At 38.9% G+C, this 19,677-nt stretch overlaps 1 protein-coding gene across 1 annotated transcript in view; it reads right to left on the bottom strand.

The window, feature by feature from the left end:
- The window catches only part of LOC122791740 (calsequestrin-1-like), a 214,951-nt gene extending 199,697 nt beyond the window's left edge, over window positions 1-15,254 (bottom strand). The window contains exon 1 of the mRNA XM_044059648.1: window positions 14,786-15,254. Coding sequence (XP_043915583.1) covers window positions 14,786-15,022 — 237 coding nt within the window. The 5' untranslated portion in view covers window positions 15,023-15,254. The remainder of the gene's footprint in view (window positions 1-14,785) is intronic.
- Window positions 15,255-19,677: the final 4,423 nt, after the last annotated feature.

Raw genomic sequence — 19,677 nt, 5'->3', positions numbered from 1 at the left:
GTCTGCACCCCTTCCCATTGACCCCACCCATTTGGCTATCTCCTGCAGCCCCCCTTTGATTTGAAGTCACCAGCCGCCACTGCACACTTTACATGAAAAATCATGACATAATGTAGAACTCATACGCTATTCTCTAGAATATGGCACTGCAAGAAATGCTTTCATTGCAGCAGTGTAAGTAACCAACCCCCTCCAGAAATTTAACATATGAAAAACATACAAATTATGTTATTGTTCATAACATTTATCCTAAGTGTTTGTTAACCATGCTAAACTGAACTGACACTTTTATGGACCACATTCAGTCAAATGGTCCAAATAAATGTAGTATATAAAGACAATTAAGAGTAACCCATCAACCAACATTACTAGGTAGGATAAAGCTGGATTATATAGAAAACACACATTCCAGCATTGAAACTCAGCAGAAACAGTGAGGGTTAAGAATGAGCAGTGGATCATGAAAACGTGAGTAGAAATCTTAAAACACTAACTCACTGGATATTTTAACTGATAATGTTTAATACTAGTCATACTAGTCTAAGTACTGTATCAGTTGCTAAATCAAATTAATGCTTTATATCACAACATGTATAAAAATGTAGACATGATGTTTCCGTTAACAGAATATTTGTATTGATTTTTTTATCAACTGAATGTAAGACATGGATTTCCCCAGTTACTGTTATTATTTATGTGAATTGTACAACCCTTATTAGAGTGCACAACATATCAGGGAAATATTATTAGTCTAAAATGTCCATTGAAGCAGTAAAACTATTGTAAACAATAATTTAATTTAATCATATATGATTATTTTTATATTTTTGCCTGAGAGCACATTATGCAGTAATTATGTATGCTGAATGTTGACCTGGTTTACTGTTGTCATCTATTTACCATAATATCTGTATTCAGTCTGGAAATCAGACTTACTTATTTTTTTCTGATTATTGATAAGAAATTAAAGCAGTTGCTTTGGTCAAATTATTCTTTGCTGGCAGCTCTTGAATGAAAAGAACCCTAAAAGCTTAATGAAAGAAACTCCAACTCTGGGCAGATTGTATATAACAAATGAGAATATGTTTTGAATGATGGCAGTGAATAAAACAGTGGGAAATGGTACATTAGCAATTCAGAGTGAGTGTATAAATTCTGACAGGCTTACACATTTATCAATATGATCACATATGGATTCACACTTAATGTTTTTAATGTGTCAAATATTTCCTTATTTGGAATATATCAAAAGTATCAACAAAGCCAAGATAAGCAATATATAGTGTTAGCCCTTCCAAAACAAGGTTCAAAAGGTAAGCTCTTCCCTTTTCCAAACTCAGACTGCTGTGTGCCTAACAGAAGTAGGTCCTCTGATACTAACTAGGCTACTAAATCTAAAGTTGTTTGGGTCCAAACTAAAATATTAGGTGTAACAGTGAGTTTTATACTTTGCCGATTTACTGCCAATGAATCAGCGGAGCTTTATAAAATAATAGTATTAATAAAAATGTTGTTTCTTTTTTCCATTTTTCTGTACTGATTCACTGACATTAAATCACGTGTGCAGATGTAACAATTTAAGGTATGCTTGTCAGTTTAATCTTAGCAATAAATATAGCATTAAGTTTTACTATAGGGATTTAAATTAAATAAAGTACAGTCCACAAAAAAACTAAATGTGTAGATATGTAGAAAGTATTCATTATGAAAGTTCGATTTTCACAAGTATTAAACAGAATTAACAAATGGATACAAGAATTACAGAGATGAGATGCCACACGTGAATAGATGACTTATTAGAAAAATGTTTCCACTAAAAAAATTAAATGTGGTTTCACATGCATTCACCTCAGATACCTGTTTTATAAGGAAAGGAAAGGTACACACATGACTTATGCATAAGGGAACCTGTGTCAATACAACAGCGGCTGCGTTTGTATAAAAATTGCTTAAAAGACTTCATTTTAAGGTAGTTGATTAGTTCAACTGTAGAGTAACAGTGACCGTTTCGGGAGGCAGTAGTCCAGCTAAGTGACTGACGAATTCTTGAATGCTGCTGGCAGGGGAAATGTATCCTCTTCAATGGAAGTTGCTCCAGTGGAAATTCCCTTTTCTCAAAAGGGAAATATTGGGGTAAATGAAGATGGGCAAAGCTCTGTCCATGGAGAGCATTGGGAATTGCCACTCACATGATCACAGGTTTTGAATTCTGCTATGAAATAGTCGTGTGCACTGCCATGCGGAATTTTTTAACTTTTCAGTCACTGACATAAGAGAGTACTGCTGGGCAATATAACATAGAAAAGAGGATGCAGGGTTATAAAAATAGCCTTGCTTCAATGCACGTGATTTATTCAACTTAGAACCTTTAATCTGTGGTTTGGCTATAGAGCTACAAGCAAAAATAATAACAATGTCATGCAATTTAGTGGGCCAGAACAGAATGGAGTAGACTTGTCTCAGAATAAACATATGATGCATAAGCTGCAAAGAACTTTTACTGACTTTATGATGACAAGCCTGATGTGATATGGAGATAAGGTGGATTAGGATATGAAACATAATGCTTAGGTGGAAGTTATCTTTAAAAAGATGATTTTTCTGAAGGTACTATGACTTGTTTGAAAACAAAGGGCACGAAAGAGTGACATATAGTAACTGCACACCACGGCTGAAGGGCAGACTCTCTAGGTAAAGAGAGATTTGGGGTTTAGTATGGTGATATGCAGGTTTACAAAGCTGGGAGGTATATGGCATTGGAGATGAACTTGATATGGTCCAAATAAATTATCAGATTTGTGAGATGTGTATTTAAGAAGTCAAAGGTATCACAGTATATATTGAATATTTCAGTTTGGTTAGAAAAAGAAGGAATAATAATGACTCTTATTTATTTATTTTTTGATTTATTTAGATTTGCTTTCTGGGGTGGACTGCTGATCTTAATAGACCTTTTCTGACTCAGCCTAGGAGCGGTGTCTGGTTAAGTGACTTGCTCAGAGTCAATTAGACAATAGAAGCTGAGGGAATCAAACCTTGCACCAACTGGCCACAGGAAACAGCTCATTAACAGCTCATTAATCTTTTTACATCAACTGCCAAATCCTCCAAGCAATCTGCCAGACTTTTAACTCAAAAGCATCAGGTGAATGCTTCCCTTCCTGAATTCAACAAGACAAACGGGCCTAGTACCATAGTGGGTAAGGGGGGACAATAGTGCTCCAGAGGGGCATGTCTGGAGGAATAAGTAAGAAAAGAATAAATAAATATGTGGCCCTTTACCATTTTCCATTGTTTTCAGTGAATGAGGCATGAGAGCCACATTGTATTCAATGAGTGGCAGTTAAGAAGTTGTGTTTTGCCTGAGGCTAAAGCTGGAACTCTTCTTTCATTTTCTTAGACCAATATAGGGGTACTGAATGTAAATATGTTTGCGAATGTTTAATTTGTTGACACCCTCAAGACTGACAAACAGACATCTATAAAATGGAAATATAAACAAAACCTTGTTTTATTGCGGGGCACAGAATATTACACACCCCAGGTGTGCTATAACACCCCAAGTGGGGTGTAATTATATCCAGATCACTATCTCTCAGATATACCATTTTGAATGTCTTAAATCACTGCATTATGTGTAAGTATATTGGGCAATGGCAGGTAGTTGTATTACCTCATCCAGCAAACTGCAGGCCTGAAAGCTTTACAATAAAATGCACATATGGAAAAGTGGCTCAAAATTAGTGCTATAAAGTTACAGATTAGATAGCTTACATCAGCTGCAGAGATGCTGTTGGAAGCAATGACAAAACAGGCAATGATGTAGTTTTGGAGGTTGATTCCTGAGCAGAACCTGCTAGATCAGTGTAACTAGACAAAGATCAAGGAGTAACAGTAACATTATCTCAGCATGGCCTGCGATGGAAGGTTTCAGTAAGTCTGACACTGTGTGGATGAGACAATAGAAGCCAGACTGTGTTATAGGAACAATAAGAGACTGGCAGTATAATATGTTAGGGAGGAATGAACAACTAAGGGTACTGATGAGTCATGAATCAGCTGTAGGGAAGGTGTGGTTTAAATTCATTATAGCTAACATCTCAGACAAGACTGGGAGTATGATTATTGTTTGTGACACCATCAGACTTGGAAACTTAAGGATGACAGTTTGAGGCACAAATGTCAACAGGATAGTGTGTGTGTGTGTATGTGTGTGTGTGTGTGTGTGTGTGTGTGTGTGTGTGTGTGTGTGTGTGTGTGTGTGTGTGTGTGTGTGTGTGTGTGCGTGTGTATGTGTGTCGAGAGACATCAGAAAAATGGTAACTGCATAAATTATCATAAAATGTAAAATCGTAAGTTTTAGGGTGGAAAATTGCTTGAGGATCTAGTCCATGTGACAGATATATCTGAAGGTCATAGTGGAAAAGAAAGCCCAGTAGAATTCAAGACAGAAATGTGAGTGGATCAGATCATTGTGGAAGAAACTGTGTCAGATCACTAAGCAGTTGTCAAATGTCAATAAATAAATAAATAAATAAATTACCTCTGATAAATGTACATGCTGACATGCAGTATCTGGTATATCCTTCACTACAAAATAAGGTTAAATAAGGAATTTAGGTCACCGCATCATATAGAATATTATTTATTTCACAACAGAACAGCAGACAAATAGCTTATTTATTTATTGCTTTGTCACTTATTACTTATCATGGGGTTACCCTCAATAGATTCATAGGTGTTTACTAGGCTAATGACCACACGGGCCTTTTTAATCCTAGCCATGCATCCCAAATCTCTGACAAGTTATGATACCTTTAATATGTGTAACCATGGGCCTGGGAGATGAACCATTTATAGGTTTCATGTTTGCATTATAGACATAGGTGCAAAACCATGGATGAATTTTCAGTTTCCCATCCAATTGTCCAAGTTGCATTTGAATTGGGTTAGGGAGGAACTCTGCTTCACATGGATGGGAAGCCTGTTCCATAGACGGGGTAGTCTCTGGGATACATGCCTATCTCTCCAGCAGGTCCTATTTATATCACAAGCAAGGTTTAAGTCTTTAGAATGGGTGATTCTGGCACTGTTTGTTTTGTGTATATGCAGGACGTCCATCAGAGTGGGGTCTGACAATGCCCTGTATGCCAGGCATAGATCTCCCCTCAAAAGCCTGTAAGAGACAGAATACAGGGATAGGGCCTTGAGGTGGTCTGCATAGGATATATTACTTATGCCCTGTATTCTTTTAGTGAGGAACCTCTGTGGAAATTCCAGTTGTTGGATATGCCTGGTTAGGTACATACCAAATGGGACACTGTACTCAATGACAGGTCTGATATATGACGACTATAGTGGAACAATGACTTCCTTGGACTTAGATGTCATACCTTTGTTTATAAGTTGCGCAACATAGAATGATTTCCTCACCACTGTAGACATGTGATGATCAAAGGCTAAATTACTATCTATGTGCATTCCTAAGTCCCTGACTACTGGGTCAGCTCTGAGGGGTGTGTTGTCAATATGATTGTTACTAGGGATGATTGACTTCCCAAAGGATACTATTATGCATTTCTTGGCATTTAGTTTTAGTCCATGGCTCTGGCACCAGTTATTTGTCTCTGTCAGTCCCTCCTTGTGAACATTTGTGTCAGTGTGAGATTCAATGACAAATCCTAATTTGTAATCATCTGCAAATTTAGTCACCCAGACATCACTGACATTGGCCTTGACTTCTGAGAAGTAAATGCCAAAAAGAAGCAGTCCAAGGACTGATACTTGAGGGACTCCAGTTGTGACTGGCCTCTTTGTAGAGGTGGACTCCCCAATTCTAACTTCCTGGGTCCTGTCTGTGAGCCAATTGGCTATCCACCGGGTGATGTATGGGCTTGTACCTAACCTCTTGAGTTTGTCAACAATGCCAGAGTGAGGTATTGTGTCAAATGCCTTGGCCAGGTCAAGATAGGCAGTGTGAATGATTTTGCCCTCATCCATTGCTTTGGTGACCTTCTCAAAGAAGTCCAGCAGGTTGAGTAGGCATGATCTGCCCTTGACGAAACCAAACTGGGTTGGGTCCAGTGTCTGGAGGTTTACTATATCTCTATTGCTCATCTCCATGATAATTCTTTCCATGGCTTTACATATAAGACTAGTGAGACTTATGTGTCTGTAGTTTCCAGGGTCTGTAGATGGTCATCCTTTGTGCAGAGGGATAACTGTTCCCTTTCTCCATTCATAAGGCACGAAGCCTGTTTGGAGGCTACAGTTAAATAGTAATTCCAGAGGCCCTGATAGGTCATGTTTCATGCTATTTAGAAGGCATCCTGGAATATTGCCTGGGCCCATTGATCTAGTGTTCTTGGTCTTAAAGAGAGCATTAAGGACCTGTTCCCTAGTGATAGTAGGGGAGTTGTATTTGATGATATTTCCTGAGGAGAGGTTGAGGGGGAGAGAGGAGTAATGTTGGAGCTGAATTTATCACCCCGGAGCTTTGCTATATCTTCTGGCTCAGTATAGGTGGCTCCATTTACATTGAGCTCTGCATATAATTGTGTGTTGCCTTTGAGGTTGTGGACATAGCTAAAGAATGCTTTATGGTTGCTCTTGGCCCTGGAGGCCAAACTTACCCCAAATTTGGCTTTGATAGACTTTATATGTCCTCTGATTTCTTTGTTGAGTTTGATGAAAATACTTTTATCCTTCTGGGTGCTGCACCTCTTAATTTTTGCCATGATTTTCTTTCTCCTGTTATACATCTGATTGATTATGTGATTCCACCAGGGTGGCTTCTTCTTGGTGGGTACAGCTGCCTCTATGCAGCTATTAACATGTTTGTACAGGATTTCTGTGAACAGTTCTGCATAGGCAGAAGTGTTCTCAGGGTTTATAGGAGCTTGAAATGTTCTCACTTAATAGCAGGAGGTTAGCCTTAGAATAGTTCCTGAAAGTTTGCTGTTGAGCTTGGGGTCCAGGTTTTATTTTTACTTCAAAGGAGACCATTTTGTGGTTTGACCTTGCCAGGGAAGGCATTACAGTAGGGGGTGTGCAGCACTCTCTCGTGATAGGACCAAATCCAGTATGGCTGCACCCCTGGTTGGTGCATTGGCCATCTGATCCAGGGAGTTTGTGTTTGCAAAATCCAGAATAATACCAAGAAATGGCGAATAGTTTGTTTTGGTAAATCTATCCTGAACCATAGCTCAGTCATCTGGTGTTCTGTGTAGTTCCCAAAACTGATGCCCCTCTCTACTCAAAGTTGTGTAGACAAGAAAAGATCTTCTCAAGCTGAAAACCATAAAAAAGCTCTTGTGCACTTGTGTAATATCAGTAAGCTGCCTGCTATGGTTACTGACTGTAACAACAGTAAGCTGCCTGCTACGGTTACTGACTGTAACAACAGTAAGCTGCCTGATACGGTTACTGACTGTAACAACAGAAAGCTGCCTGCTACAGTTACTGACTGTAACGACAGTAAGTTGCCTGCTACGGTTACTGACTGTAACAACAGTAAGCTGCCTGCTACGGTTACTGACTGTAACGACAGTAAGCTGCCTGCTACAGTTACTGACTGTAACAACAGTAAGCTGCCTGCTACGGTTACTGAATGTAATGACAGTAAGCTGCCTGATACGGTTACTGACTGTAACGACAGTAAGCTGCCTGCTACGGTTACTGACTGTAACAACAGTAAGTTGCCTGCTACGGTTACTGACTGTAATGACAGTAAGCTGCCTGCTATGGTTACTGACTGTAACAACAGTAAGCTGCCTGATACTGTTGCTGACTGTAACGACAGTAAGCTGCCTGATACAGTTACTGACTGTAACGACAGTAAGCTGCCTGCTATGGTTACTGACACACACTCACACACTGACCAGGTTAGTCCCTCAGCTCTGACCACTAAGAGCAATATTGGCATTCATTTATGAAACAATGTTATCCTCACTGCTTCAAAAATCAATGCTGGTTCTGCATTCCCACACCACTGGCACCTGCCAATTGTGCCCCCCGAACAGCTTGTTACCCAGGAAGCCACCTCCCTGACCCCCAGCCCTATTTATGGGTGTGAATGTAGTATCAGTACTGCTTACCCTATAAATAACATTCCACTTAAACTTCACACGGCCATCAGGGATTTGGGCACTTACATTGAAAACAGACTCTCTATTTTCCATAACTTATCTTTCTTGGTATCTCCTCAAGATGAAAGGAAGTTACAGTCCCACTTTATTCATTCCTTATTAGGTTCAAATTAAATATAATGCACCCTTTGGCATGCACTTCACCAATGTGCTAAATCGTCATGAGAGACCACAATGTTGTTTTACCAAAACGTTTTCACGAATCAGTCCTCTTAGCTACTTTGACAGATGAAAAGTTCTGTCTCTCAACTCAGTGTCATACAGCTGCCTGATAGGTGATCTCTGTTTAACATCCCATTCTTAGAGTAACCCAGCAATCTTTGGACTCCTACATCTAAAAAGAACCAGTACTAAAGCTCTAGAGAGCCAAAGCTATAACTTAATTTTATTTTAATTTTTAATTTAACATTTGTTTACTAGGAAAGTCTGACTTGGAACAAAGCCAGTTTTCAGTGGAGGCCCGAGGAGAAACGCTCCAGACACATAACATGATATCAACGCCAGCAAATGATGTGACAGATATCACACCGAATATTTCTAGAACTGACTGACCTTACCCAACAGAATACTTCTCTAGCAACCTTTGAAACCAGTCTGACTGACTGGATGGGATGATGTTAAATTTTCGCAGGGGATATGTGAAGAAAGTCTGCTTAATGGGTGACATTTCAGTCTTGTGTCATTACTGGCTGATGTGGTTGAGCTTCTCAATGGCCTCCTTGGCTGTGAGCTTAGTAAAATACTATGAACCTAAAAGAAAGGACCATGGTTAACATCAGTGAAAAAAGTGCAGTTGGTTTTAATGTGTAAAAAATGCAATATTCTGTAATACCATGTTGTACCCTTTAAAAAAGACACTGATTTTTATGATTGCCTTTTTCTGAGCCTGCCTATCATCTTGGGTGTCTGAGTTTATGAAAAGAGTAAGAGGTAAAGACAAAGATTTGAACTGCACACCAGCTTCCAGACTGGTAATCCTTTAGGCCAACATAACTGTTCTTTTATCTATTGTATGTAAATCCAGAAGTAATAGTGTAATGTGCACGCAAATGATTAGATTAGAACCCTTTATTCTTATTTCTACTGATATAATAATTATAATTTTCTCAGAATACAGTCCTTAATTCCATTTATATGTATGAACCTGTGAGATCTGAACCTCCAGAGCTGGCCAGTCATCCATCCATCCATCCATAACTCCCTTTTTCCCATTTTGCATATGGAGTCAGGATTCCTTAAAAAAATCAATAAGCATACCATGGCTTATGTGGTGTAAACCTGTCCACACCCAGAAAACCAATCAATCTCCTTGTCAGGGTCTGCTGTAACCAGCAGAGAACAACAGTGAAGTGAGATCCTTGACTGAGGTCACAGCAGGGGCTACCTACAGGACTGAGACTCTCACTTGCACCACTGGCTGGATAGTATGAATAAATGAGGACTGTCTGCTTATGTCACATCTTAAAATCATGTATCCTCTTAAACGGTACTTCGGTGGTCTGTCAAACAAGCTTCATCAGGTTGCCAGGACAGACATCAATCTATCCATTGATGTTGTATAACTTATAAACAAGACACAAGCCTCATCATCATAGCCCCATGGCACACTGGCGTAAAGCCGCAACTATACCAGAGAAGAACCATGGTCAACTAGCAGCATGAGCATGGAAGGGACTGGTGTGGAGGAAGGATAGGAGCTACAAGCTGGTTCCAGTCTGTCCATCCAGGGGGTGGGGAGGCAATCTGTGCTCAACGCAGTAGCAGCATGACAAGCCTAGTGAGCTCCGCACTGCCATAGACTTACTGCTTGGGTGAGAGGTTCTGCATGCACTTCTCGAATGCAGCCGTAGCAGAGCTCATGAGGCTGCTGTTATGTGACAGGGCTAGGGCACATGCTGCAGTAGCAGTAAGATGCTGCATCAGTGTTCTCTATCTGCTCACTGAGCCTGGACTTGGGTCAGGTTGAGCCTGGGGGAGACTAAGACAGATCTGATAAACGCCAGCGAATGAAGAAAAGAGCTAATGGCTACTGATGGTCAGCTGTTGGGATGTAAACCAACAAGCAAACAAAAACAATGCAAACTTCATGGGACTGAAAATAGTCTAAATGCCTAAACTTAAGTGAATATTTAGCCTGCATCTCTAAACAAGGTGTACATGTTTCAAATTATGATGAAAAAGTTCCTGTTACTTATGGTGCAGGCCATCTGATTTTGTTGACCTATACAGTATTATTTGTATTTTTTTCTCAGTACATTTTGTGTTTACATGCCTGCTGATCACAAGTTCCCTTCCTTTTACCAGTTTTCTGACCAATTAATTAAATCCATTGCACCATTTGTAATACCCCACATATGGGATGATTGGAGTGTAGCATTTGTTGCACCCCAAGTCATCCCATGTTTGTGAGTTTCCCTGTTCTATTATGAAAATTTACCTATTAAAAGATCTATAACATTTGAGTGATGTTTGGAGAAGCAAGATATCACTATTGAAGGGTCATCTTCCATGAAGCCATGTGGGGATTTTGAATGGTCTAACCCCACTATCACAACCATAATATGAATCCAGGTAAGTTAGGGCCCATGATACTAGCCTATTGACATGTGCATGCTTCAACGGCCATCAAAATGTGGTTGATGTTCTAGGGCATATGTCAGGGATCTTGATGTTACTGGACTTTGTCTAGCCCCCTATTGGAAGTCAGTATGTTAGTGAACAGTACTGCTTCCTTCCTCCTGAGATGACTGAGCCAGATCTAGCCGGTCACTCTCAACACCCCTTGCTAGTTACTCTTCCAGTGCCTGAGTTACTGTTCAGTCCGAAGTCATCTGCTCATAATCAGGGCTTTACCCACAGTCCCATAGACCAGAATATTATCAGTGTTTACAATTGCTAATGAGTCTTAACAACTTTATAACAACACCCATTTTAGTGATATATTAATTAAAACTTATCAAGCCAACCATTTTAGTGATATATTAATTAAAACTTATCAAGTCAATTGCAATTGAACTTTACATTGATTGTTGTTTATGACTTTCATTATAGTTGTGAGAATCTGGCCTCAGCCATGGACCAGCATGCAAACATATTCTTGATAGAAGCCACGACCAGCTGCAGATGTCTTATTTTCCAGCTCAGTTTAAACGGCATTGCATCACTCATTTTATTGTTCATCTTCCTCCCCTAACTTAGATGAATATCACCTAATTTTTTAGCTCTGAATGCCTTTGCCTTGTGTACAACTGTCTGTGTCAGCTGGTTGATTTTTACGTGATTTTTCTAAGGTCAGGCAGCAGATGTTTATCTAGGGTGATCTGCATTTTATCTGGTTTTATAACTGGATAGTAGATCGTAGCCTCATTCCATCTCTTTGATGTGAAATTCATAAGCATGTTATGGCTCCCTACTGAAATGTCGGCACTTGAAATACTGAGTGCCGCCACGCAGAAAAAAAGACCAAAAGCACAGAAGAAAATCTCAGAAATTCTTCTTCCTTAAACTTATTTTTGCTGGGATGGAGGGTAAGCCCCCCAACACTCCCCGAACTTATATATACCAAATCTTCCAAGACTGCCATACCTTGAAGAAAAGGGAATATTCTGAGAAATGCCATCTCACATTTAGTCTATATTGCTATATATATATATATATATATATATATATATATATATATATATATATATATATATATATATATATATATATACATTTCAAGTGGTGACCTCATATTATACTACTTAAGGTAAAATACAGTTCAAATTATGTTTTATTTTACTATGTATATTTGTAAACAATATATAAAATAAACATTTAAGAAAAATCATCAGTTATGCAGTTATGTCATTCACCTATTGGTATAAAGTTTGATTTTACGATTTTGTCATTGCATTACACATGGTTCCTATTATTTATTTTTATTACCATTTTAATCTGTCATTATCTGTGCATTCTTTACCTGGTGAAGGTCTATGTTAGAATAAAAAAATACGCTAGCTATGTTTCTGCCTAGCTAATATGGACATATATATGTTTATACATATACATACATACTATATATATATCTATCTATATATATATATATATATATATATATATATATGTGTGTGTGTGTGTGTGTGTGTGTGTGTGTGTGTGTGTGTGTGTATATGTATGTATACATACATATTGATAGAGATAGACATGAACATATATGTTGTAATAATACTTATTCAACAAATAAGGAGAAACTACGTAATTAACAAGTCAAGTCCAAATCTACTTATCAGCAGGACATTTTAGAAACAAATATGAGAGAATCAAGAGTGAAGTGGACAGGAAGCCACAGGGTAAATAAATGGGGGAAAAGATTTGTATTATTCATTTGACCCTGAAGACAATCTATTTCTATCGTTTCTGCTTGCATGGAAGGAGGAGGATTTAAAGCAGGTATCTGCAACCAGAGAAAGTCCCGGAAGCCTTTAAGGATACATTGCATGTATGAGCACCGTTAACTAAATAAATAAATACATTGACTCCTCATGGAAATAAGGTAACATATCAACACCAGCATCAAGAATTGAATTCCTTAACTGAAGTGTGGGGGCAGTATAGATTACATTATATCCTCATGAACACACACACACACACACACACACACACACACACACACACACACACACACACACACATGCACCTAAACACACACATACCATGCAGAAACACACGCACACACACAAACACACATAGACACACACAAGTGCACACACTCAAGCACACAAGTTCACAGATGCAGGCTTTCATACAAACACACGCAGACATACTCACACAGACACACACACACGCACACAAACACACGCATACACACTCACACAGACACACACAGACACACACACAAGCACCTAAACACACACACATACCATGCAGAAACACATGCACACACACAAACACACATAGACACACACAAGTGCACACCCAAAAGTACACAAGTTCACACATGCAGGCATGCACGCACACACACACTACTATGCACAAACACACACGCACACAAGTTCACAGATGCAGGCTTGCACACAACACACGCACACACAATCACACAGACACATGCACGCGCACACACACACACACACACACACACACACACACACACACACACACACACACACACACAAACACACACACACACACACACACACACACACACACACACACACACACACACACACACACTGGTAAACACAGATACATACATGCATTTACACATTAGCCCTCTTCACTGTGTCATCTAGCTGAGGTTGCTGCTTTTTCATCACCTGACCTGGAATATATAATGCAGCTTTTGGTGAGAGGGGAGAAGCCAAGTAATGTTCATAGCACTGAGTCCAGACTAAGTTGGCCTCTGTGCTGTACAGACAGAAGGTGAATTTTAGGAAAATAAAGCTCTGGTTTATATGCATGGACATCACCATGACTGGACAGCAAATTAAATGAATATTTCAAAGTAACAATCAGTGTTACAGAATCACTTTTATTTCATTATAAAATTCTGCTCCCACCATCACATCATTTCTTTTCCTTTTTCAAACATTCAGCATTTATTGTAAGTGCTTTTGGTACCTACTTTTTATTGTTAGTGGGCAAGACAGATTACTAGATATAAAACAAGTCAATCTGAACAGCGAGACAGTCATAATCAGAAGGATCCAGAAACAACATTTGTTATGTTCACAATTACGAACGAGATCTATGCCATGATGCATCAATGGTTAAGAGTGTCACTGTGAACCAGAATGTCCTCGCTTATCGGTTTCATGCTCCCTCACCTAATGCTTGTAATGCTGCCCATGCTTGTATTACAGAATTATAGGTTCTATTCCCTCACCAGAAGCTTGAAATAATGATAGCATTTGTTCTAATAAGGGAGTATAAAAGGTTCTTATCTTTTAGATGTTGCCATTCAGAGCAGTAAAGCTGTTATTCTGATTATTTCTCATTATATTCCAACAAAAAATCACACATCCTCCCACATGCACTAAGTAAAAGATTATCAGGTTTTCAGTGCAACATAACTAATTGACAAAAAATAGGTTTTATAATTTAACTCCTCAGATATGCTAAGACAAGATACAACTAAAATACTACTATTCATTGCTCATGAGAAACTAAACGTAGACAAATCATTTTGTAAAACTTTGACCTGTTCTACATCAACAAGACAAACACCTGTAGTTTATACATGAGTGGAACAATCCATCCGAGATTATGTATGTATACATGTACTAAAGTAAAAAGTCTGATTTGTATTTTCAGAATGATATTGCCTCATAGTAACAGAACATGGATGTTGTAGGTACTTGTACTATACTCTGAAATGTGCCTATACCTTACTGAAAAAAAACAAGAACAGTGTAATTGTTGCAAACTGTATATGTGAAGCATTCTAACTGTGGTGTGCAAAATGTAAAAACTAAGGAACACACACTACCTTCCCAGCAAGGTCACATATTGTTTGTTCTTTTTAAGCAACATTTATTAATGTGCAATTAAATTGTTGTCAGCTTGGTGTAGAAGTAATGTCATTTCTATGTAACTGCAGTAAGTCATGGTCACAGACCAGGGATCATGCCCTATTTTGTGATGTTTCACATTTTATTTACCTCTAGAATAAGCTCCTGAGCTTCAAACTCGCGCTGGGACTCATGATCGTCTTCCACGGGTTCATGATAGTACAGCACCAAAACTTCAAACTTCTTGAGTGCCTGTTTGTAATTTTTGCTGTTGATGTGGATCACACGGTCTTCACCATCATATTCAGGGTATTCCAAGCCTTCCTGTGGACGTACCACAGAACTGCATAGGCACAGCAGTGAAAGGACGAACCAGAACCCCTTCATTTCTCTCCACTCTCCCTCTTGTTCACTTGGATCCTACTGTTACACTTTAATAATTAAAAGAAAATGTTCACATGAAAAAAATATTTAAAGAACCAAAATCCTTCTTGAGAAACTATGATTGAAGCAGAGAAGACAGTCAAGCACTCATACGCACACACACGCACTGGAGAGTGGAGAGGCTGTTAGCCCAAGACAGACGGAGCTGCGGACTGGGAGAGCAAGAGAGGAATGCACATCAAGTCATTAAGACTTGTGGACACTGCTATCTTAGTCCAAAGTATTTGGCACTGGGACTGAAGGGGGGGGTGAGGGCAAGAATCCTCCCCCCATCCCAACATGTTGGCTTGAAGAAATTAGGATCTCCATATTTAGGAAGGCTGAGGACAGGAGAGGGGAAAGTATAGGAGGTACCACCTAAAAATAAAATGGGCAATGATGCCGCTTCATGTAAGTGAGATGTGATGGGCAGGGCTCAGAAAGAGAAAACTGCTAGGTAAGCACATGTCTGAGTGACATCTGAAATAACTGTGGACAGAGTTACAAAGTATGAGCCTTGAAAATTCTCCCTTTCCTTCAGCTGCCTGTAATCAGACATGAGAGAAGACAAGCTTGCAAGTCCAAGTTTACAACACAAGTGCATTGGGTCAAAGAAGTGTTATTTAAATGTCCATTTCAAATAAGTTACACTGATTTTCTCATTGCAAATTGACTATAGTAACAGAACAAGAGTGCACAGTAGGTGGTGGGACGAAGGTGTACATTTCTGCATTTGAAATTACACTGACAACACTTTTCTTATATGAAGAAAATCTTGTCTAAATGACATTAACTAAAATTCATTAGACTTGGTTTTCAGCAACACTGCACTGCAAATGGCCTTTCCACTCACATGGGTACATCACAGAGTTTAATAATCAAATGTTGCTGACTCCATCTTAGGGTAACTGCAGAGCAAAGTAGGTTTATGGAAGGGGTATTTCACTATTATTGATCTCAGGTATAAAGTTTCACCACCTCCTAACTTTAAGAAAGTCATAATTTAGCTGTTTACTGCTCTGGGTGTTTGCAAACAGGCAAAAGATCACCTATAGGTAAATAAAGGTTTATCCACAACAGGCTTCCTAATCAGTAACAATATTACAGTCAAAAGATATACCAGGAAATTGTTCCACATAGAACACACTTGCTCTTAAAAGCTCCACTTCAGAGCCACTATGAGCTCAGAAATGTAAATGTGGAGAGTTGGAGAATACTGACAAATCCCACAGCTGCTGTCTGCAACAAATTGTACAACAATCAGTAAAGCAACCCATTTCCAAAAGGCTGAATAGATAACTGAGCTAACTCCAACACTCACACATACACATGCCCACACACACATACACATGCACACACACACGCACACACACACACACACACACACACACACACACACACACACACACACACACATATACACACTCTTACAAAATGCACATAATATCATACATAAATGCATGCACACACATTTCCAATCACTACCTGCCATTGCAAGGCCCTGATAAGCTACTGCACACACAGCAATTGTGAAAAAAAAGGTTGGTATAAGAGCCTGGAACTGAAATGCTGAAGTCTGGCTTTCTATAGGTGTGAATAGCAGGAGGAGACAGCTGAAATATTCTTATGTGTCAGCAGCAGTCCTCTAGTTACAGGCTGTTGCTGACAGTGGATATAAGGATAGGGCAAATAGACTAGATAGTCACAGTACCTCAGGGTGTGTGGTGTGAGGCAACAGCTGCCTACATTTGGATGTCAACAGTAAATGAAATCTGCATTTTCCTTATAGTTATCTATCAGAGAAGCAAGTTTCCAACAAGTCTGGAAAGTATTCATTTTTCTGCTGGATGTAATGCAGAAACATAAAGTACTGAGAGCTACAAGATGTGCTATGAAAAGCAGCTCGTATGAACTCTGCCTCCCTTCAGCTAATTCTCTGTAGCATGATGCAAAGGCTATATAACTCTATGAAAGAGCGAGTTATATGAATGCAACTAATACAGTTTATGTGTGGTGTGCATTGAGCAAGGAACAGCTGCAGTTACTGTTCTTCATTTCAAACAGCTGTCAGAAGTCAGTTTGTGGGAATGCTGACCAGTTATAGCTTGTGAAATGTAAAAGCATGTACTGCTCGGTCATTCTTCGCAACAAAAGGAAATAGCATGCCTACTCTCAATCATTACAGTAAACATCGAGTGTGTGTGTGTGTGCATGCGTGCTTGTGTGTTTGTGTGTGTGTGTGTGTGTGTGTGTGTGTGTGTGTGTGTGTGTGTGTGTGTGTGTGTGTGTATGTCTGTTTATGTAACTTAGTTTAAGGGTGTGTGCTTATATGAGTCTGTATGTGCCATTTGTGTGTGTGTGTGTGTGTGTGTGTGTGTGTGTGTGTGTGTGTGTGTGTGTGTGTGTGTGTGTGTGTGTGTGTGTGTGTGTGTGTGTGTGTGCATGTGTGTGTGTGAGTGTGAGTGTGTGTGTGTGAGTGTATGTGTGTGTACATGTGTGTTTCAGTGCGTATGCCTGCATGTGATTCCATGTATGCACATGTACTTTGTGTGTGTGTTTGGTGTGTAAGTGACTTTGTACATTTGTGTGTGCATGTATAAGTGTCTCTGTACATACATCTAGGACTGTCAGAGGATTCTCCAGTGTTGGGATGATGTAATCCAGGAATGGGAATGCATTTTTGAAAGAAAAGTGCCTAAAGATTGGAAATTTGTTTGTTGGGTCTAAGTGGGGAAGATTCTGGGTGAACAGTATCAGACAAAGTGCTAAAGTGTTATTAGGGATATGGGAAAGACATTGGATGGCCAAAGTATGGAACGGTAATATTATTTGGATGAATTCTGACACTGTCATTAAAAATATTAAGACCTACTTCAGAGTTTTGAGTGCCCAAGGATCAAGAGGTTTTGCAGAGGATACGGCTGCTGTGGAACAGGCTTCCCATCCACATAAAACAAAATTCAGACCCTGTCCATTTTCAAGTGTAACTTAGCTCTATGGATGTGAAACAAAAAAAATAACCCATGACTGACCCCTGTACTACTACTGGACAGAGGCAACTCCTAAACGCTTTATCCCATGCATGGGTCCCCACAAATTATCTGTGGTATGATCCCAGTTACTCTTATTAGGGGTAATATATAATTACTGACCATGGGATGGGTAAGGTCAATCTGTAATGATATGGGACAGGTTATTTTGAGCATAACAAGGAAAGCTGGCTAGGCTTAAAATGGCCCACAAGGGCAGCTAGCCTAGAATTTACCTATGAACCTATCAGGCTATAAGAGAAAATTAAATGCAAAATTGCATCAAAATGGGTTAAAGTTATGAAGTTTTATAAAATAGGGGTCACTTTTATTGGTGGTAATAAGGTGGACACCAGGCTGAGAAGATGAGTAAAGTGGGATGTTTTAAGGAGTTCCAGAGGTTAATGGTTATGCAGTGATAAGTTTTATTCTTCATTTAAGGTACGATAGACGCAATGTTGAGGTTCACTCAGTAAGTGTGATTACGTTTATGTTCAGGTAAAAATGGTCATCCTACGTTGATAAACAATGCGTTATGTAAAGTTATGTCAATTTTGTATAATAAAACGAAGTTAGAAAAAATGCTATCTATTCTCCATTATTCAATATTGTTCATATTAGGGCAGAACTTCAGGAACCCAGGCTGTCATTAATATTATTAATTCTTATTGATAAACTTCATAGTAAGAAGATACTTAAGCATAGCATGTGCACTCTTCAATGTGATCAATCATTTATTTGTTATTGATCTCGCTCTCTCTCTCTTTATACATATATATATATATATATATATATATATATATATATATATTTATGGGAGCCCTTCATTTGTTCAAACTATCAAATGTTCGAAACTCATATGTTCGACACCATATGAGCAAACATTTGAAAGTCTGACAAATGATAGCGGAGATCCCGCTACTGTGCTGGACTGGGAGATTCCCATTTGCTGCACTGTAGTGCGATCTTGGAGTGAGAATATTTAAGTAGCAGGGGGAGTGGGGGGTGCAGGGGGGCTTGCCCCCCTGCATAACATAGTTGTGTTTACAGGTAGTTAAATGGTGCTATTCCAGGATGTCTGTCTTTCGGAATGTCGATCATATGGTGTCGGCCATATAAGAATGGGCATTCTGAATGGTCGACATTCTAAAGTAGACCCATATATAAAAATATACCTAAGGCACAATTCCACAGGGTTAAAACTATATGTTCAGAAGAACAGACATATAGTTTTTTTGAAAAAGATATGGTTAATAGATTTAAAGCCAGGGGGTACAATACAGCTACAATAAATATAGCCAAACAACAAATTAATAACCTGGACAGAGATTTTTTATTGCAAGATAAATCAGAGGGGAAATCTAACCAGACTTCAACTATTAGATTTATGACAACATATGCTAGTAATACCCATTTGATTAAACAAATTATAGACAAATACTGGCCCATATTACATAATGATCCTTACTTGACTAATATAATAGGAGATCATTGTGCATATTCTTATAAAAAAGGCAAGACAATAGGACAACATTTTTCTAGCTATAAAAGACACATCAATGTAGTTAAAAATATTAGTACTATTTCTAA

The sequence above is a fragment of the Protopterus annectens genome, chromosome 17.part0 (genome assembly GCF_019279795.1).
Source record: "Protopterus annectens isolate FY-2018-M chromosome 17.part0, PAN1.0, whole genome shotgun sequence".
NCBI lineage: Eukaryota > Metazoa > Chordata > Ceratodontiformes > Protopteridae > Protopterus > Protopterus annectens.
The sequence above is the reverse complement of the archived record's forward strand: the minus strand, read 5'-3'. Positions and strand labels throughout refer to the sequence as shown.